This window comes from Rhinolophus sinicus, linkage group LG06, assembly GCF_036562045.2.
Source record: "Rhinolophus sinicus isolate RSC01 linkage group LG06, ASM3656204v1, whole genome shotgun sequence".
NCBI lineage: Eukaryota > Metazoa > Chordata > Mammalia > Chiroptera > Rhinolophidae > Rhinolophus > Rhinolophus sinicus.
Window position 1 is genome coordinate 12,920,715 of NC_133756.1, and position 19,792 is coordinate 12,940,506.

The window sequence follows — 19,792 nt, forward strand, 5'->3', positions numbered from 1 at the left end:
CCCCAACAATTGTGACAACAAAAATCTTTAGACATTGCCAGATATCCCTGGGGTTGGGGCTTGGGGGCAAGCTCACTCCTAGTTGAGATGGGTCATGAAGATTAAATGGAAAAAAACATATAAAATACTTTGTAGTTCATTTTATGTATTCTGAGTACCAGAAAATAACTGTTATCATTTGAGCATCTGTTGTGACCCTAAATAGATGTACAGTGCCGAGCCTGTTATATAAGTGGAACAAAATTCTGTGATGGGTTTAAATAGCGTTGGGATAGGCATAACCCTTTGATTGTATTTGGTTTTCTTAAAGTGAGGTTATTCTGCCAGTTGGGGTATTGGAATAAAAGTCACTTTGGTCTGACCCAGAGCCATAGGATTTTAAATAGGAAGAGATCTTAAGGTCATATTATGGATAGGAAAACTGAAGTCCAGAAAGGGTGACCCAGTGACTGGGGAATCGTACACGCTCAGCAAGTCAGCCTGCTTAAGACGTATCCACGTACAGGGTGGACTACATTGTAGCCAAACCTGGACATTAGATAGTGGCCACTACTTGCAAGCAATGTAATGGAATTACCGACCTTTAGTATCTATGACAACAGTATTCCTTGGCTTAAATCTTTAGAAAGGTTGGGTAGTCCTTTGAAGTGTATTGAATGGAGTTTGAGTTATTTTCCTGGCTTCTTAAAGTCTGCTTTATTTCATTGATAACTACAAACATGTAGCATCTCTGTATAAGTTACATGATGGAAATACATTAGACATTGTCCTATCCTAAAGAACCTAGAGTAAAGGAGACTAGATATGCACACAAATAGCCCATAGTTTAAGGCATAGTGTGGTAAATACCATAAGTGGTTGAAATAGTGTGGCTTTTAGAAATTAAGAAATTAATGCAGATTCTAAATGGCCAGACAGACTTCTTAAAAGAGAAGATGTTTTAACTAGACAGTTTTGACTTGGGGATGACCCTTTGAACGTTCAAGATATGGAATGAATAAAACTAGAGAGGCAAAAACAATGGTGGTTCTGAGACTAATGATTAAGTGGATTCTTATGGATGGGGATAGAAGATAGGCCAGGGCCAGTTTGTAAAATACTTCCTTATGAAGACATCAAGTGGTTGTTTCCAATGGACTGGAAAGTTTAGATTGACGTGGATAGAGGCCAAAACTTGTTTTAGGAAGATTAAACTTTGGTGGCAGTATATATGATAGAGCAAAGATTGGAGGCAGGGAGGCTTCTAGGGGCCAATCGTATTGTGATAGCCAAGATAAGCATGACATAATGAGGGACTGCACTAGAGTGAGAGGTCAGAATGAGTGGAAGAGTCACAATAAAAGATGGATTTGAAGCACTTGTTGACAGCTGTTAAGGGGAGTGAAGGAGAAGGTCAAAGAGTGACTCAACACTCATTAACTGTATTGCTTTCCAGTGCATATACCACTGGTGAGATGATTTTTTTCTGTGTGTTTTTTTTTTAATTTTATTGGGGACCAGTGTGTTTTTCCAGGGCCCATCAGCTCCAAGTCAAGTCATTTTCAATCTAGTTGTGGAGGATGCAGCTCACTGGCCCTTGTAGGAATCAAACCGGCGACCTTGGTGTATGAGCACCGTGCTCTGACCAACTGAGCCAACTGGCCGCCCCAGTGAGATGATTTTAGGTAGTAATCAGTATTTTAAATTTGAATAGCTATATATTTATTTATTTTAGTTGTTATTATTAGTTTCAGGTGTACAAAACAATGTAATAGTTATACATTTCACCCCTCACAAAGTGATAACCCCCTCCCCCAATCTATTGCCCCTCTGATATTGTATATATCTATGACAATTTCATTGACTCTGTTCCCTATGCTGTACTCCATATACCGTGACTATATATATATTAAATTATAGTTGACATACAATATTTTGAATAGCTATTTATTTATTAATGTATACTAGGAAAAAGATAAAACTAACATAGCATGATTTCATGAATATTGTCATTTAAGATAAGGCTAAGTTTTAAAAAATGAATTTGTTTAAAGAAAGCTATTAAGTTACTAATCACATAGAGAGTACCCAGATGTGGCAGAAGTTTAGGAAACAGTGACTTATTACTGACTGCCTACCATGTACAGTGCACTGGGGGATGCAAAGATGGTTTGAAGTCTGGATGATGTAGAGAAGATGAAGCATTTCATTTTTAACAGAAGTTTAAGGAAGAAGACGAAAGTTAATCTCAAATCCCTCCTCTTAGAATTAACTGCTGTGAACATTTTGATGAATGTCCCTATACTGGCTATTAACATTTTAAAAGCTGTCTAGGGAACTTACTGTCTGGAATTTTACCCTTGAGGAGACAAATGGAATATATCATTGGAACAACCTATCTCAAAAGCAGTTTAAGTAAAAGGAAAATCAAAGCTATAAAAGCTGTATAGAAAAGCTGCCCTTTTGTAGAAGAAAACAAGTACTTTCCCAGTGGGTGTTAAGGTTAGGTCAAATCTTCCCAGTTTCTAAGTGTAATAGAAAGGGCACAGGCGCCAAAGACGTGGGTTTGGGTTTTACCCACTACTTACTAGCAAGATGATCTTAGGCCAGACATTCTAATTTCTCAGCTTCCTTTTTGTCATCTCTAACATGAAGATCATACTTTCCATCCAGCCCAGCTTGGTGCTGTGAGGATCAAATGAATCAGTGTATGAATTTTATCAAAAGGCAAGTGCTATAGAAAAGATGTGTGGTATGTATTTCTGTTCCTTTATGTGAAATTAGTGTGGGAAGTAAAGAAAATCTAGTTCTGCCTAAGACTCTACCACAGATAAGCAAGTTTCCTTTTCGTGGAAAGTGATCCTTGTTTAAGCTCTTTTCATTCCATATCTTTGAATGTGACTCTAGTGTAGTTCTGAATAGCTTCCTAAACCCAGACATCAAACCAAAAGACAAGAGCCTATGCTATCTAATAGAGAACTGGTTGTCTTATAAAAGAATTCAGAGTTCACATTGGGAAGCAGGTAACTAAGGAAAACAGAAACCTAAAGACTGTTAATTTATATAAAATGAGGCTAATGATACTTGCCTTATACAAGTGAAGATTAATGAACTGTATTTAAAATACCTAATATATTCAGTGTCTGGTACATAGCTCATTAATGAGGGGGAGCTATTGTCATTATTAAACAAAAACAGCCATATTTTTGCTAATTACTAAAGTAATAGAAAAGTTAGAAAACATCAATGACAAAATCATCTATGATCCTACTAACCATAAACGTCTTACTATATATATTTCTAGTCTTTCTAAACTCACTTTTTTTTTTTTTTATCATTCTTCTCTTGTTGGATATATCGGTTGTTTCTCATTTTTTTGCTGTTAAAAATATTCTTGCAGTGAATGTATTTGTATGTAAATCTTTGGTTGCCCCTCCTAACTTCTCCCCTTAGAACAGATGTCTGTTAATCGTTGCTTTAATTCATAGCTCCCTCTTAATGGCCATGCCCTGAAGGTACATGTGTGTCTCTTAGCCATTTAAGGAACTAGATTAGGTAAATCTCATTCTTTCCTTTCTTTACCAAACTTACTGACCTAAATTCTAATATTTAAAAGGAGAAGAGATAATAAATGTAAATACTATCTTGCAGGTCTCTTTAATTGATCCCTTTTTCTCACACATCTAACCAGCTTTGCTTTAAGTGATCATTTTCCTTAAAAATGAAGAATTGGTGGAGAGGAAAAGTGGTAGAATATCTAGATTCCAGTAAATCTTGCTGCTTGTGTTCCCATTAGCGTTTTTGTAAACTGTATAAAACAAAATTAGTTCCATGTTCATCTGTTTTTTGTTCTTCACCCTTCTAAGTAGCTGGAAGTTTATTTCAAAACCTGTAGCCGTGACTTTCTAGGATATATATTCTCTAATTATTGCAGGATATGATATGTCTTCAATAGATTGAGCTCATGTATTATTTTGTTCAGATCTTTATATCATTATTGATATTTTATTTGCTTGATGTTTCAATTATTGAGAGAAGTATGCTAACACCCTCTATTATGACAGGCTTGTCAGATTTTTCAATACAAATCTAACAATTTTGAATTAATATATTTTGCGGAAATAGTATTAGGTACATACAAATTTAGACTAAATTCATCCTCCTGGTAAATTGATCCTTTTAGCATTCTTTTATGACCTTCTTTAATAATGCTTTTTGCCTTTAAGTTGATTTTGTCTGATATTAATATAGCTACACCAGCTTTCTTTTGGTTAATGTTCACTAGGTGTCATGTCATCATTTTACTTTTTTAAAAAGTTGAGATCAGATTCACTATTTCACCCATTTTAAAACGGACAATTCAGGGTTTTCTAGTATATTCATAATGTTGTGCAACCATCACCACTGTCTTATTTATCCTTTTACTTTCAACCTTGCCATCCGTATGTTTTAGATATCTTGTACATAGCGTGTAGATAGATTTTGTTGTTATGGCTGTTTTTAAATCCAAACTGGATAGTTGCTGTCTTTTTTATTGACAAGCTTAGTGAACCCACAGTTGAAAGGTCCTCTTCTTTTCCCCTATCCAGAGAATAAGCTTTCAGGCTTCTGCCAGGATGAGGGAGGAGCAGTTGCCTTTTAGTGTGGAGCTGGAGAAGGAATCTGGAGCTTTAACCACTTCTCAAACAGCTCTCACCCAATTCTTATTTTAGTCACCTCTCCCCTCTCCCCCAGTTCCAGAAGTACCTGGTGCTGTTAGTTCCCAAGCCCTTTGAAGACTGGGGTGTAAATCAGGCTGGTTCTCTTTTTCCCACTGCTGGCTTCTGCTTCAGCCTTCTTTGGTCTGTGTACTCTGTTATCATTTGTCCATTTCCTTCTTCCCAAATGCTGTTGCTATTGTCACCTCTACTGTTTCCCCCATCCTTGTGGGTTTTTAATCTTTAAAAACTATATGTATCTCTTGACTATAGTTTTACTGGGCTTTTGTAGGGAATAAAATTCGATGTGAATGTTCTTTCTGCCGTCTTCACTTGGAAGTCTCAATTTTTTAAATGACAATTCCAGGTACATTTTTGGAGGTCATAAGTGATATGTGCTTATTTGTAGATAATTTAGAATATAGGAAAGATATAAAATAGTTAAACATCACTGTAATTCTACCATATCAAAAAAACTACCGTTACTATTTTGATATACTTCCAGTCTGTTTCCTATATTTATGTATTTTTACAGACACATTCACTTTTTTTTTTTAATTTATTTTTTAAATTTATTGGGGTGACAATTGTTAGTAAAATTACATAGATTTCAGGTGTACAATTCTGTATTACATCATCTATAAATCCCATTGTGTGTTCACCACCCAGAGTCAGTTCTCCTTCCATCACCATATATTTGATCCCCCTTACCCTCATCTACATTTTTCATAATTAGAATCATACTATATGTTTTTATTTTGTTTCCTGTTTTCTTCACCTAATAAACCGTTATATCAGGATATAATCTTTGAAAACATTTCTAATGGGTGTATAATATATCTATTATTTGACACACTATCATGAGCAATTTCTCATGTCACAACATAATTTTTGAAAACAAAATTTCTAATGGGTTTATAAGGTGGCTATCATATGACTTTGTCATGATTTATTTAACTGTTGTCCTATTGATAAAGGTTTATATATTTTCTGTATTTTAGATTAGTTTTTTTTCTAATCTAAATTAGACTGTAAGCTTCATGAATTCAGAGTATATCTGTCTTGTTCATGATTCTTTGCTCAATTTGAAGGTTCTTGATAATGTATTTTCAATTTGTTCTTTCATTCAGAATAAGAAACAAGGATGCAAAAATGAGGAGGTGCTTGCTGTACTAGGCCATGAACTGGGGCATTGGAAGTTGGGACACACAGTCAAAAATATCATTATTAGCCAGGTGAGTTTGGAATGACAATTCTCTTTTTATGGCATGGAAGTCACATGAGAGGTCATATTGTAGAGAGCTTAAGACAGGCACTACAGCCAGGCTGCCTGGCTTCATGTTACTGTTCCCTGACTCACTCTCTCTGTGACCTCAGGCAAGTCCCTGAACCTCTCTCTCTCTCTCTCTGCCTCTCTTCCCTTCTTGAATGATGGTACCTCATACGACTGATGTAAGAATTAAACGAGTTAATACATGTAAAGAGTTTGTAGTAGCACCTGGAATGTGGTAGGTACTATAACATTTACCTCCTGAACCATAGGAGCTATAAGATCAAAAGGAGTGAACCTAGATAAGTTGGAATTAAAATGCTTTTTTAAAAACATCTTTTTCTCTGGGGCTGCCAGTTGGCTCAGTTGGTTGGAACGCAGTGCTCATAACACCAAGGTCGCCGGTTCGATTCCCATATGGGCCAGTGAGCTGAGCCCTCTCCACAACTAGATTGAAAACAAGGACTTGACTTGGAGCTGATGGGTCCTGGAAAAACACACTGTTCTCCAGTATTCCCCAATTTAAAAAATATATATTTTTCTCATTTAAAAGTCATTGTACATCCATTGAAAAGAAATTGGAAAATGCAGTAAATATAAAGAAGAAAATAACAGTTCCTGTAACATTCCTCTGGGTGTTAATACCTCTACACCCACAGAGTAACCATAGTTTGCAGGCTCTGGATGAAATAGACTGTATCTTGTTGACTGGTTTGAGCATATGTAGCCTTAACTGAGTCCTAGTGGGACTTTGTACCTTTCTAAAAGGCCACCTGGTTCTGGGTGATGGATTAGGGGAAGACTTGTGGACCCTGTAGGCACTTTTCCTCTTGCCTTACATCTGTAGGTATAAATGTGAGTTCTTTGGCTTGAAGTTCTGTTGTATGGATACATGACAGTGAGTGAAACATTAAATAAGTCCAAACTGAAGTTCAAAGCAAATATTCAGTCTAATACATGAAATCATTGACCCTCATGAAGGTAGGGTTCTGATAGAATCAGCCTACCACGAGGTGGCGGGCCGGTCCCTGAAATGTGGTACCTTGTCAGGGCTGGGGTTGACTGCCAATTCTGATAGATCGCAGAGGAGCCATGGGGGGATGTTGACTAATGCACTGACTCCATCCCTGTCACCTTGGCCCCTTTGTTCATGGGCCCCATGACCAAGTCCTCGAGCAGCTGGGGAAAGGCTGGCTCACACCACAGAGCAGGTGTCTTCTCCACCTGATCACTGAGAGCCCCTCCACTGGGGGACACTTAGTGAGACACTTAGTGAACATTCACAGTAGACCAAAGTCTACCATACTCAGAGCTAATTTTGGAAGTTTTTCCATATCCCTCTTGTCCAAATCTCCCTGTTAGCCGTCCTCTAGTTTGTTCCAAGGCCCTGCTCACCCAGCCAAACTATTAGTTGCCCACTGCCAATGAATCAGTATATGTATCCTCAGCTCAGGCCCGCTCTCCTTCCTGTCCGAGTGAACAATGAGCTAAACTGCTTAGAGTTCCTTACTGAGAGTACTTCCTTTCACGACTGTCTTCCAAGGTGGTACTGTAATGCCACAGCAGTCCACTTTCAGCTGATGCCAGCATACATACATTAAGTTATTTGTAAAAGAGACTCAAATGTTTGCTCCTCAATTAAATGAGTGTAGGAAACTCCCCATGAATGAGGGTTGATTGCGGGGTGGCAGAATGTCAGGAGTTGGCACACTAGGAGTATGAGCCACCTGCTCATTTAACTTCCTCCTCCATGACTTGCTTTATTCCCACTCCCACGTACACCACTTACACCTGATGTTGGAGCACTTCTGAGCACACCCGTTTCCTTGCTACTATGTGGATCAACATAGCGTCCAGCTCCAGAGGAGCAGCTCAGGCTACAGGATCACGGTGTCCCATGGGCAAGAATCAGTCTCTAGTAGGTCCCAGTAGGAAACCAAAAGTTGTTTCTCAAAAGGACAGCGGTTACTTGGTGGAAATGGCATCATAGCTCGTGATTCTAGGGGCCTTCACTGAGAGTAAAGTTTTATCTTGGAGCTCATTGTATTGGATCCACCGAGTTACAAAGGCTGCGTGGCAGAGCTGCTGGCACTTCATCCTGGGCCAGCTGGCGAGCCTTATGCTCTGAGCCCCACTCTAAGCTGGCAGCTTTTTGAGTCACCTGGTAAATGGTGTGGAGCAGCACACTTAAATATGGTATATGTGGCCTTCGAAAGCCTCATCTGCTAAGGGAAAAGTATTTGTTCTCCAACTTTATTCCAATACCCCTTTACAAGTATTTTGGTGCAGACTTTTATATTTTTTTCTCTCTCAGATACTGTGAAAAACAGATCCACCTTTTTCTTGGGCCTTTCTAACTATTCAGTACAGCTCCTGTGGTCCTAAAGAGCATTCATGGGATGCCTCTTTCTTTGGCGCCTCCACATCAAGGTCAGGTGGGAGGCCTTGTGCCTGGTACAAACAAAGTCAGAGTCCTTTCTAGCCCTTTAACTTTTTACAGGAAGAAAATATCCTATTGCTATTGACTACTTTAAACCCTTAATCTTAGGAGGCTGCACTTAAGCCTGTCCTTAGAGAAAACTGTATAGTTTATACAGCTGGGGAAATTTTATTTTTCTTTCTAGAATAAATCTATAAAACTACCCGAATAACTTTTTTGGTCCACTGGACACCATTTTTAAAGTCACGCCATAATGTCTTGTTCTACTTTTTTGGTACTGCAGTGAAATCTGCTTAGTAATAACTTAGAAATTTTGTATACTTCTTTCTAGATGAATTCTTTCCTGTGTTTCTTCTTGTTTGCTGTATTAATTGGTCGAAAGGAGCTTTTTGCTGCATTTGGTTTTTATGACAGCCAACCCACTCTAATCGGACTATTGATCATCTTCCAGTTTATTTTTTCACCTTACAATGAGGTAACGTATATCTTTAAAATTATCTCACATATGCCCTTGTCTCTTTCAAATCTAGAACCCCTAGAGCAGTGGGAAAAACACACACACACACAAAACTATAGTTTTAACAAGGAATTGAAACAAAGTCTTTCAGTCCCTTGATTTTACTGGGCAATATTAGAAAGTAGCAGAAAAAACCCAAGCCCAGATAAACAAATGCTTGCATATGTTATGGGGGGAAAATAGAGAATTAGACTTTAGTAGTATAAACCTTGATATAACACATACCTCAGAGACATGGTGGATGGAGATTGACTGTTGCAATGCTATGTCCTAGACCACATATTCCCTAATGCCTGAGTGAAAATCTGTGTGTGAGGGGACAAGACAAACAATAATTGGGTATAGGTAATGTCTAGATAAAGGAGGCTGTACAACAGTGTTCCTCTGGTTGTTTTCTCTGACCACCTGCTTCAAAATGGCCTTCTGATCCCACCCCAGACCCTCTAAATCAGAATTGGCTACTTTACGGTAAGAGAAGTTTAAGAACCACTACTGTGTGATTGCTCAGTAGTGAGACCCAATATATCTGATAAGACATGGATTAATGAGACTCTCTATTAACAAATCTGATGATGGCAACATGTTGGAATATTTGACAAGGCTCCAGATTAAGCCAAGAAGTAATATTGGGGATCTTGAGATATCTCCTTTCAGAAGACATCTTTCTTGGGACAGGCTATAGATTTAAGGTTTTAAGATAAACTAAATGAACCCTATTTCTTTGTAAAAAGGGAGAAAAGGATAAGGTACCAGGAAAGAAAAATAGAGAGGAACACATCATATTTGTATTGCATCGTCCACATAAACTAAACTAATGTTTCAGAGAACTGAGATTTATTATCTTTAAACTCTAAATGTTTTAAGTTAGTATTTTAACTTTCATTGAAAATATTTATAAAATGCCTATTTGTTACTTCCTAAAGAGGTTACAGACCGCCTTATAATGATGTTGTCATTTCTGTCTTCTGTCACAATTCAGTAATGCCTTAAGGACACTGGGTCATGTATACTCATGACCTCAGACTGCTCTGCTTTCTCAGCAGTTGTACTATATAGTTAAGTAATGTTCTTGTCTCTTCCCTCACAGTGAGGCTGATAATCCCTGCTACTGTCAATGTGACTTTTCGTTTTGGACACTATCCCGTTCTAATTTTCTTCTTTAACCTGCCACAGACTGGGAAATCAGATAATCATACTCATTAAGTGAAAGTTCCTGGATTCTGACTGAGTAGCAGGTCCTCTTATAAGTAGTGTTGGTGGTTATCCTTTGTGCATTTAATTGGGTTGCTCTGGGTTTTTTGTTTTGTTTCCTTATATTGAGTAGTTGAGTTCACTTCAAAACATGTCTAAATAAATGTGGGGTATTAGAGTAATTTGGAATGTGATTAGATCACAGAGATATTAATTTTCAAAACCTTTGAGAGCCCATAAGATTTGTTTCAAAAAGACTAGATACTTTAACAGAAAATCTTACGTTTAATGTCAGTGTTTAAGAGGTTATGATAGGAAAGAGATACTGTCTTTGGGAAAATTGCCCACCTAAGAAGAGTTTGCAAACCTACGTTAGAGCAGATAGGGCATATTAGTATCTGCTTATGTCTTTATTTATTTATAGTGAGATTCAAAAAACAGTTTGCTTGGGGCACTTAATATCACCACACACACACACACACACACACACACACACACACACACACACACACACACACACACACCAGTTAATGATTCTATCCTAAAAAGTATATTCAAGAATTGGAAAGAAATTTCAGGCAGAATTCAGTTATTAGCTTTGGATATATCTTAAAATGTATCAAGAACTCCCAGACTTTGAGACTCATATTTGCTAGAGGTACAAACGAGAGAATTTTTAAACTTTTTTTGTTTTGTTTTAATGCTGAACTATTTTAAGATAAGAAATACCTTAAATATCATGTCATTCAACCTGCAATATTTTAGTATGCAGAGAAGTTATTTTTCCCTTAGGAATTTATATTTTCAAATGAAATTTGTCTCCTTTATAGTGTCACCTTCAGGGACTGGGTATTTATTCTGGCAATGCCACCAGAGCTCAGACACTTTAGAAAATTCAATTTTGAGATTGTCATTAGAATCTATTGCATATTTTTTAGAATATTCTCAGTAAAGACTCATTATTCTTTAAAAGTGGATAAATGATCAATAATATATTTTTAAAAGAAAAAAAGAATCTGAATATAAATTACCAGGACTTTACCCTGACTCTGAGGAAGGTGGTATGTGTGGGCTTTGGAGTCACTGAGAATTTCAGCACTTCGGGCTGTGTGACCTCAAGCAAGTTATCTAACCTCTCTGAACTTCACCTTCCTCAGCTGTAAAACAGGAGTAAGAATAATTACCTTATAGGATTGTTGGGAAATATGTAAAGTGCCTGGCACATGGCAGATTCTTAAAAACTAGTAATTATTGGTAAAGATAACATTCATTTGGATATATATCTGTTTCTGGTCTGATGCTTGGCGGGGTGGGGGGACAACTCAATTTATAATAATTCCCCCATCCTAGGTTCCCTAAATACTACTGATCTTTCTTTGGGCCTGCTGTTTCTCTTATCCTGAGCTGAACTTCTTCTCCAGTCTTAGTTCATAAAACCTTCAGTGACAACAAAGGCCTGGGCACTTGTTAAAACCTTTTTCTTTACTTTTCCAGGTTCTTTCTTTTTGCCTAACAGTCCTAAGCCGCAGATTTGAGTTTCAAGCAGATGCATTTGCCAAGAAACTTGGGAAGGCTAAAGACTTATATTCTGCTTTAATCAAACTAAACAAAGATAACTTGGGATTCCCGGTTTCTGACTGGCTGTTTTCAATGTGGCATTATTCTCATCCTCCACTACTAGAGAGACTTCAAGCTTTGAAAAATTCAAAACAAGACTGAGTTGTCCAGGGTCTGCGAATGAAGACATTTCTGATTATTTCTGTCCTGGCAGCATGTTCCGGCTCTTGATGTTTTTAAACTTTTTTTTTTTTTTTTTTTTTTAAGAAACATTATTAAGTACAGAAAAGCCCAGATTTAAATACATTTAATATCTCATTTCAAAAATTATTTTAATAATCCACTTCTTAAAACACTGGATAAAATTTTAAGGCTTAATGTTTTTAAAGGTATAGTTTTATCTTTTAACATCAAATTTACCATCAGCTTGTGAAGTTATTTTTAGAAAATACAGAACTTGTTTTATTTACACACTTAAACAGAATCTGCATATAAGGTGTTTGGGGGCATACGCGCAAATATTTAAAAGAGGACACCTGAGTCCTCTCTGTAATGCAGAATCAGTGGCATCCAGCCGTGCTCAGATCTAAGTTGAGACTTGTTTTTACTTTCATACTCTTAGGATTTAACCTGGCTAATCAGTGTTTTAAATACGGAAGAAAGATAATAATTGGTAAGTCTGATGTTATTTAAATGAAAGTAATAAGAAATATGCCCTACTGTTCTACCAAATTTCACTGTTCCCTCTCTTGGTGTACATACCAATCAGGAATTTCCAGTTGTGCGTTGAAATTAGAAATTATGTATAGAATGTTTCAAATCACTGGATTGTGTTTTGAAGAAAATCTTGGCCTTTATCTTTTCTTCCACCTGGTGGGTGTGATCCCATAAGGGGTAATCTAGTATTTTTCAAAACTTTCAGCTTTTTCCTCATTCATACTCTTTTATTCAATAGATGTGCATCCTTTCACTTAGCAGATATTGCCATGTTGAACAGGTTTTGCTATTTTTAAAGTGGCAGAATGTGGAAAGAAGAAGAAATGACGTTTTAAGAGACATAAAGGTGAAATACTGACAATTCTCTTATAATATTATAGGAAAAAGTATAGTTTTCTATATCTCTCTCAAGGACAGAAGAGTTTCAGTTTTTATTTTTGTAATTTTTATCAAAAAGTCATAAGTACTGTTTAATCAGGCCTCGTTCTATTTTTGAAAATTACAGTTCTTGATAGGCAGATAATTTTTCTTTTCAAAACAAATGTCTTGAAAGATTTCTTTTCCAGTTTTCAAAGCTGCGTGTTTGACTGCTTCAAATCTGTTGCTTCCTGAATGAGAACTCTTTGTGCCTAAGCTCCCACCCACTGGTAAAACCTGCCTTCTGGGCATTTATTCCAAAGTGGGATCAACTGTGCACCCTTGGTATGTGGCCAGAAAGTCTTGCTTAACTCATATTTGGGTGATGTCTTTACATGGAAATGTAATAAAATAAAGCTCTAGTTTAGTACTGCATTATTTATTTTCCTATGGCTAAAGAGGAGCAGTCCTCTGATTTTATCCAGCATCCTTTATTGTGAATTCAGGCTGTGATAACTGCCTTTCCTTCCTTCTGTGCCTTTAAATATAAATTTCAGTTCTGCACAAGTGAAACATTAAAAATTGCCAATGCAAGTTGATGTACTTTGTCTTTGATTTGACAAAACTTGTGTCATCTGTTACCTAGCTGTATGTTTATTATCTAGAGGAGCTGAGTGCTGGGACATGAAGAGTAGTAGGAAGCAGCAGCCCTACCACTGAGTGATGTCACCACCATCACTGAGCCTCCCTCACAATCCCCTTCAGTGCCTTCCTCCTGCTCCACTCCAGAGTGTTACCATTTCTGGCTGGTGTGCCCTCAGAAGCTTCATTTGGAACCATTCCTTCTCCATGTTCCTGACCTCACATTATCTTGGGCCTGTCTGGTCTGCTCCCGCTGCCTCTTCGGTCCTCCTTACATGTGGTGGCAGTCATTAGCTTTTCAACATATGATTCATTATGGATAGCAGAGGCATAGGGATGGCCAGAGGATACTGGTAGCTTCCTGAGGTTTTGACCAATCAGGGGAAGGAGTAGACAGGCCAACCAAGGAGGGAAAGAGGTGCCACTTTGCACCTTAATACTTGGCAGATATGCAGGGGGCTCAATGAAGTAGATCGAGGCTGCAAGTAAATAATACGCCCGCCCGCAGCAGGGTTGATCTCTGAATCTAAGGCAGAGTCTCTGTCGTGTGTATAAACTGCCTTCATCTGCGTTGCCCTTTTGCTGAAGTCTTAGAGCTACTAGTAAATTCTACCTGTTTAGGATAGGAGCAGAATTCCCGGGATTGCTAGGGATTTTAGTGCTGATGGCGGTCCTTTATGTAGTATTCCCCTCCCTGAGGAAGCCTTCTTCCCCTTGGTCTTTTTCATCAATCCTTTGGACTCTTCTGTACATGTATACTTTAGATAGCTTTGACTATTTTGAGTGTTCTGTCATTAGCAGAAAGCTTACTAAGTACCACTTGAGGGACTTAAGTTCTGTCCTAGGTTCTATACAAAGAAAACTACAGAGAACTTGTATCCTGAAATTTCTGATTCAAGACCACAGTGATGTGAACGAGTAGCCGGCGTGTCAGTCTGAGTACTGTCTGGAGGGAAGGCAGAAATGGTCCATAGTGAATAGTGTAGCCCCATGCAGACAGGATGGATAGGGAAACCTCTGACTCTTATCATCCAGATGGTGTCCAGGGGGGAGGATTTCTTAAACAGTTTGGCCCGAGATGGATAGGAAGATACCCCTATGTATTTTGAAGCCTACAAAACCAGGACTGCCCTGACGCGGTGCGCAGGATGAAGCCCGCATTTCAGATCACAGCCCCTGCCTTCAGGTCAGAGCTCCCCTGTGGCTCTCTGGGTGGTGGTTGATAAACAGGGAAGGTATAACTTAAGGGTAATAATGAAGGCTCTAGAATCCAGAATCCAATATACCACATACTAGTAAGTCCTTGGGTAAGAAACTTGACTGAGTCTTCATTTCTCCATCTGTTATTTAGTCAAATAGCGAGTTCCCGCTCTGTACCAAGCTCTGCTCTAGATGCTAGGGAACACATTAATAAATGAACGATAGAAAAATCCCCACCTCCTATAGTTTGCATTCTAGTGTGGGGACAATAGAAATATATAAAATGTACATGAAATGATGCATGTCTTGGAGAAAAAGGAGGGCCCGGGGTGTTTGGTGGTGGAGGGGAATGAATTGCAGTTTAATAGGGTGGTCATAAAAAGACATCACTGAAGGTAATGTTTGAACAAAGACCTGAAAGTAATGAGTGGGTGACCTACACAGATGTTTAGGGGAAGAGCATTCCAGGAAGAGGGAACAGCAAGTGTAAAGACCTTTGATACAGGAGGGAGCCAGGTGTGTTTGAGAAACGCCAGAAGGCCAGAGTGGCTGGGAAGAAATTGTGGGAGATAAAGTCAAAAGGGTAGGGATGAGGCAGATTTTACAGGGCTTTGTAGACCATTGTAGGAACTCAGGCTTTTCCTAGAGTGCAGGGGAAACCATTGGAGGGTTTTAGGCCAGGGAGACATGATCTGATTTAAGATTGTTTTGTTTTGTTTTGTTTTTGTGGGGGAAGGGGAACAGGACTTTTATTGGGGAACAGTGTGTACTTCCAGGACTTTTTTCCAAGTCAAGTTCTTGTCCTTTCAATCTTAGTTGTGGGGGGTGCCATTCAGCTTCAAGTTGTCCTTTCAGTCTTAGTTGTGGAGGGCGCAGCTCAGCTCCAGGTCCAGTTGCCGTTGCTAGTTGCAGGGGGTGCAGCCCACCATCCCTTGCGGGAGTCGAAACCGGCAACCTTGTGGGTGAGAGGACGTGCTCCAACCAACTGAGCCATTTGGGAGGCAGCTCAGCTCAAGGTGCCGTGTTCAATCTTAGTTGAGGGGGCGGAGCCCACCATCCCTTGCGGGACTCGAAGAATTGAACTGGCAACCTTGTGGTTGAGAGTCCACTGGCCCACATGGGAATCGAACCGGCAGCCTACGGAGTTAGGAGCATGGAGCTCTAACTGCCTGAGCCACTGGGCCAGCCCCTGATTTTAGTTTTAACAGGACCACTCTGGCTGCTAGTTGAGCAGCAAGGGTGCAAGCAGGGGACTAGTTGGGAGGCTCTTGCTAAACTTCTGGCAAGAAGTAAAAATGGTGACTGGAGTGGTCGTCGGGGAGGTGGTGAGAAGTGGCTGAATTCTGGATATACTTTGAAGGCCGAGCCAACAGGATTTGCTGATGTATCAGATGGAGGGTACAAGACAATTTAGCTTGAGGAACTGAAAGGATGGAGATGCCAGTAACTGAGATGGAGAAGGGATTTGAGAGGGCCTATCATTTTAACATTTGGGCCACGTTAAAATTGAGATAGACGTCTACTAGACCTCTCAGGGGAGATGTTGAACAGGCAGTTGGATAAATGAATTGAGATACAGGGAGAGGTCTGGGTTAGGGATGTATAGGTGGAATTTAAAGCCACAAAACTGAATGAGATCACGAGAGGAGTGAGAGAAAAAGGTGTTCAAGGATCAAGCCATGTGACACTCTGACTCTCAGAGACCAGGGAGATGAGAAGCCAGCAAGGAGTCCAAGGACGGTACGATGAGCTAGGAGCCATACTCGACAATCCTTTATTCCCATAAAAGAACCAAACATATGGGATGGTAGCTGTAGGTGGAAGTGGATTTAAGAGATTTTATTTATTTATTATTATTTTTTTTAAGGAGGGCGCAGCTCACAGTGGCCCATGTGGGGATCGAACCGGCAACCTTGGTGCTACCGTGTTTCCTCGAAAATAAGACCAGGTCTTATATTAATTTTTGCTCCAAAAGACGCATTAGGGCTTATGTTCAGGGGATGTCATCCTGAAAAATCATGCTAGGACTCATTTTCCGGTTAGGTCTTATTTTGGGGGAAACACAGTAATAGCACCATGCTCTAACCAACTGAGTTAACTGGCCACCCCGAGATTTTATTTGTTAACATGACAAATGGGGTTAATACCTGCTTCACAGGGTTGTTGTAAGGGTAGCATTAGATAATATTTGCAGGGTGTTCAGCACAGTGCCTGATAATAATAAGAGCTCAGTAACTGATTAACGATCATAATAATTGCTCATAATGATAATCACCATAGTCACCATGATATAAATAAACATAAAAACAAAAATGCCCAGCCCAGCTGGCAGGTGGGGTGAGGCGGGCATCGCTAGAGGACAAGATCAAGTTTTAAAAGAGGAGTAGGAATTAGCTAGACAAGGAAGGGCAGGAGGGTGGTATTCCAGGGAACAGCAGGTGTAAAAACATGAGAACATGGGGTGTTTTAGGAATAGCAAGAAGTTAGGAGACATAAGGCTAGAGAGGAAGATGGTCCAGGTCTAAGGGGCTGGGCGCCATAATAAAGCATGTGGCTATTATCCTAAATAATATAATCATTCATTTAGCTAATGTATATATTAAGTTCCTGCTAAATACTGTACATTGCTGTAGGCTCTGAGGTACAGCAGTGAACAGGACAAAATCCCCTGCCTTCATAGAGCTTACATTCTAGTTGGGGAGACAATGAGCAATACTTACGGAATGAATGAACGTTTGCTAAACAAAGGAGTGAAAAGGAGAGATCAACAGGATTGAAGAAGAATTTGCGATAAGGGATGAAGGCAGAGGGAGTTAAAGATGATGCAGCTTTCAGGCCTTGGGCTCCAGGGAGATGGTAGAACTAATCACTGATAGGGGTACCCTAAAGGAGCAGGTGGGTCAGGGAGCGGCTCCAGTTTTGACTCTAGTTTTGGACAAGTTGAGTTTGTGGTGCTTATCAGATAGGATACGCAGAGGCGGCAAAGGACACCTGGAGCTGGACTCACTTGAGTTTAGTTGACTGTGACCTCATGAAGAGTATGACAGAGGCCCAATAATCACGGCACCTGGCTTACGGGTCCTCTCAATGGAAGACAAAAACCTAGTCAACAAAAATAAAGTGGGAATTCAACTGTCCTGCTTTATGGATAAGAAACAAGCCCGCCATTTAGCCTGGGAATGTTTCTGTCCCTACCAGGATTCTTTAGAGCAGCCTCCAACTGCTTCTCCACTGTTCTGCCAGTGCTTTCCTTGCAGAGGGCTTCGTCAGCTGCTAAGCCCACCCAGTGCCACCATATCATTACCCACTTCAGAAATTGCCCGAATAACCAGCCGCCAACTTGAGACCCTGTTTGTTAGTAAAACAGCAGAGCTCTGGCTAAAGGCGCCTTTCACTGATTTTTTGGTGGCATGTGTTGGATGCTGGCCAGCTGGGTTGAAATATTAATAGTTTGCTAAATTACTTGAAACAAAATCCCATCATGCAGATTTCTGCAGCCCTGCCAGGGCCAGGGTAGGGACTCTGAGTCTTCACGGGCTTCTTCTGGAGGAGAAGCTGCTGAACCTCCAGGAAGGGACTGGGTTGTTTTACTGTGATACTCTGTTCGGCTTCCTAAATCCCCTTTTTCCTCATTGCAAATGGGGGAGTTGATTTCCTACTTCATTTTTGTTGATTAGATTTTTGTCTCCCAAAGTTCAGTGATTGAGGAGCAGGTCCCTGTTCTTGGCGGCGGAGGGAATAAACTGGATGCTCTGGGCCTCAGCCACAGACTCACTGAGACCAAATCCTTTCCTTCCTGGTTTGATGATGGGTGGGACTTCTCTGAGCACCTGAACATACTCATTCACTTAATAACTGTTTATTGAGCACCTGCTATGTATCAGGCACTATTTGGGGTTTTCTTTTGGGTTGTTTTTGAAACTTTCATTTATTTTTCTGTTTTAAATAAATGACTCTCGAAGGCCAAGGATTCAGGCACCAGGACAAGTAATGTAACTTGGCCTGCGGAAGGGGGGAGCCCCTCCCCACCAGGCACGAAATGCCTGAGAGCCTGTTCAGGGACAGGCTGCAGCTGCCTCCTGTCGCTCTCATCCTCTTCCCCTCCTCACTGAGCCCTAGTTCTGTCTGGATTCTAAGGCTCCAGCAGCCACAGCAACAGTAGGGCCTTTTTTTTTTTTGGCGGGGGTGGGGGGGGTGAAGGGGCGGAAATGCTGTGATTCAGGATTTGCCAAAGCAGTGACGGCAAAGCCCCTTCTGGCCCTCAAGGCTATCCCACCTTATTTTTCCTGTCTGTCCCTGGATTGGGGTAAGGGAGCTGAGATGTCACCAGTGGGGTATGTGTGTATTGGGTGAGGGAGGGAGGAGAGGGGGTGGTCTAGTGAGGGGAGTTCTCTGCTGGCCAGAGGAAGAGAAGGGTGCTCCGTCACAGGTGGGGACTTACAGCTAAGTTTAGGGTGAGGTGCAGGAGGGCGCAGGCTTCAGAAAATGCTCAGACCTCCGGCTGGAGTCCTGTCTCCAGGAGGGTCTGGGGCTGGCAGAATGCTTCATTTGGGGGGAAATGCCCAAATCAATAATGGAGCAAAGGGAGTGGTCACTCTTGAATTGCAAAAGCCTTATCTTTGCATGGGCCAGGGGCACCTGCCATGCCCTTCCCTGCTTCTGCTTGGAGCAGCTTTGCTCACTTACACAGCTGTGAGGCTGGGAGCCCCCAGGGGTACAGATCAGATCTGAGCCAATCTCCCCTAAACATCCCCTTAGTGAAAGTGGCAGGAGTGAATGTCACTTCTCCTTTCGTCATCCAATTCCATGTCTGTTTTCCTCATGGGCCTGGGAACCGCTGGAAGGTAAGAGCCAAGTCTTCTAATCTTCTGCTGCCAGCTCCTGCCCCAGGACTAGCACGCAATGGGTGCCAAAATTCACAGAGGACTTCCTGTGTGCCAGGCCCTGGCAAGACACCAGGGATATGTGAGACCTTGCCATAGCTGTACAAAGGCTGGGAAGGGGTCTGCCCAAAGTGAGACAGGAGGTTACTGTTCTGACCACCCCCAGGTTCTTCCCACAGATGTTCCTCAAACATGCAGTGCCATCCTAATGCTCACAATTTAGGATGTGCCCAGAGGAAGGTACCCCACCCCTTGACCTCCCCTTCCAGAGTCCCTGACCATCCTGCCCAGGCAGTGGAGGCCCACGCCCAATCCATGAGAAATTAAGCCCTACAATTCACA

General features: G+C 40.6%; 1 protein-coding gene across 1 annotated transcript in view; it reads left to right on the plus strand.

Annotated features, from left to right (window-relative positions):
• The window catches only part of ZMPSTE24 (zinc metallopeptidase STE24), a 32,846-nt gene extending 19,522 nt beyond the window's left edge, over window positions 1-13,324 (plus strand). Inside the window, exons 8-10 of the mRNA XM_019737170.2 lie at window positions 5,807-5,911; window positions 8,718-8,861; window positions 11,589-13,324. Of these exons, the coding sequence (XP_019592729.1) occupies window positions 5,807-5,911; window positions 8,718-8,861; window positions 11,589-11,813 (474 nt within the window). The 3' untranslated portion in view covers window positions 11,814-13,324. The remainder of the gene's footprint in view (window positions 1-5,806; window positions 5,912-8,717; window positions 8,862-11,588) is intronic.
• The last annotated feature ends 6,468 nt before the right edge of the window (window positions 13,325-19,792 follow it).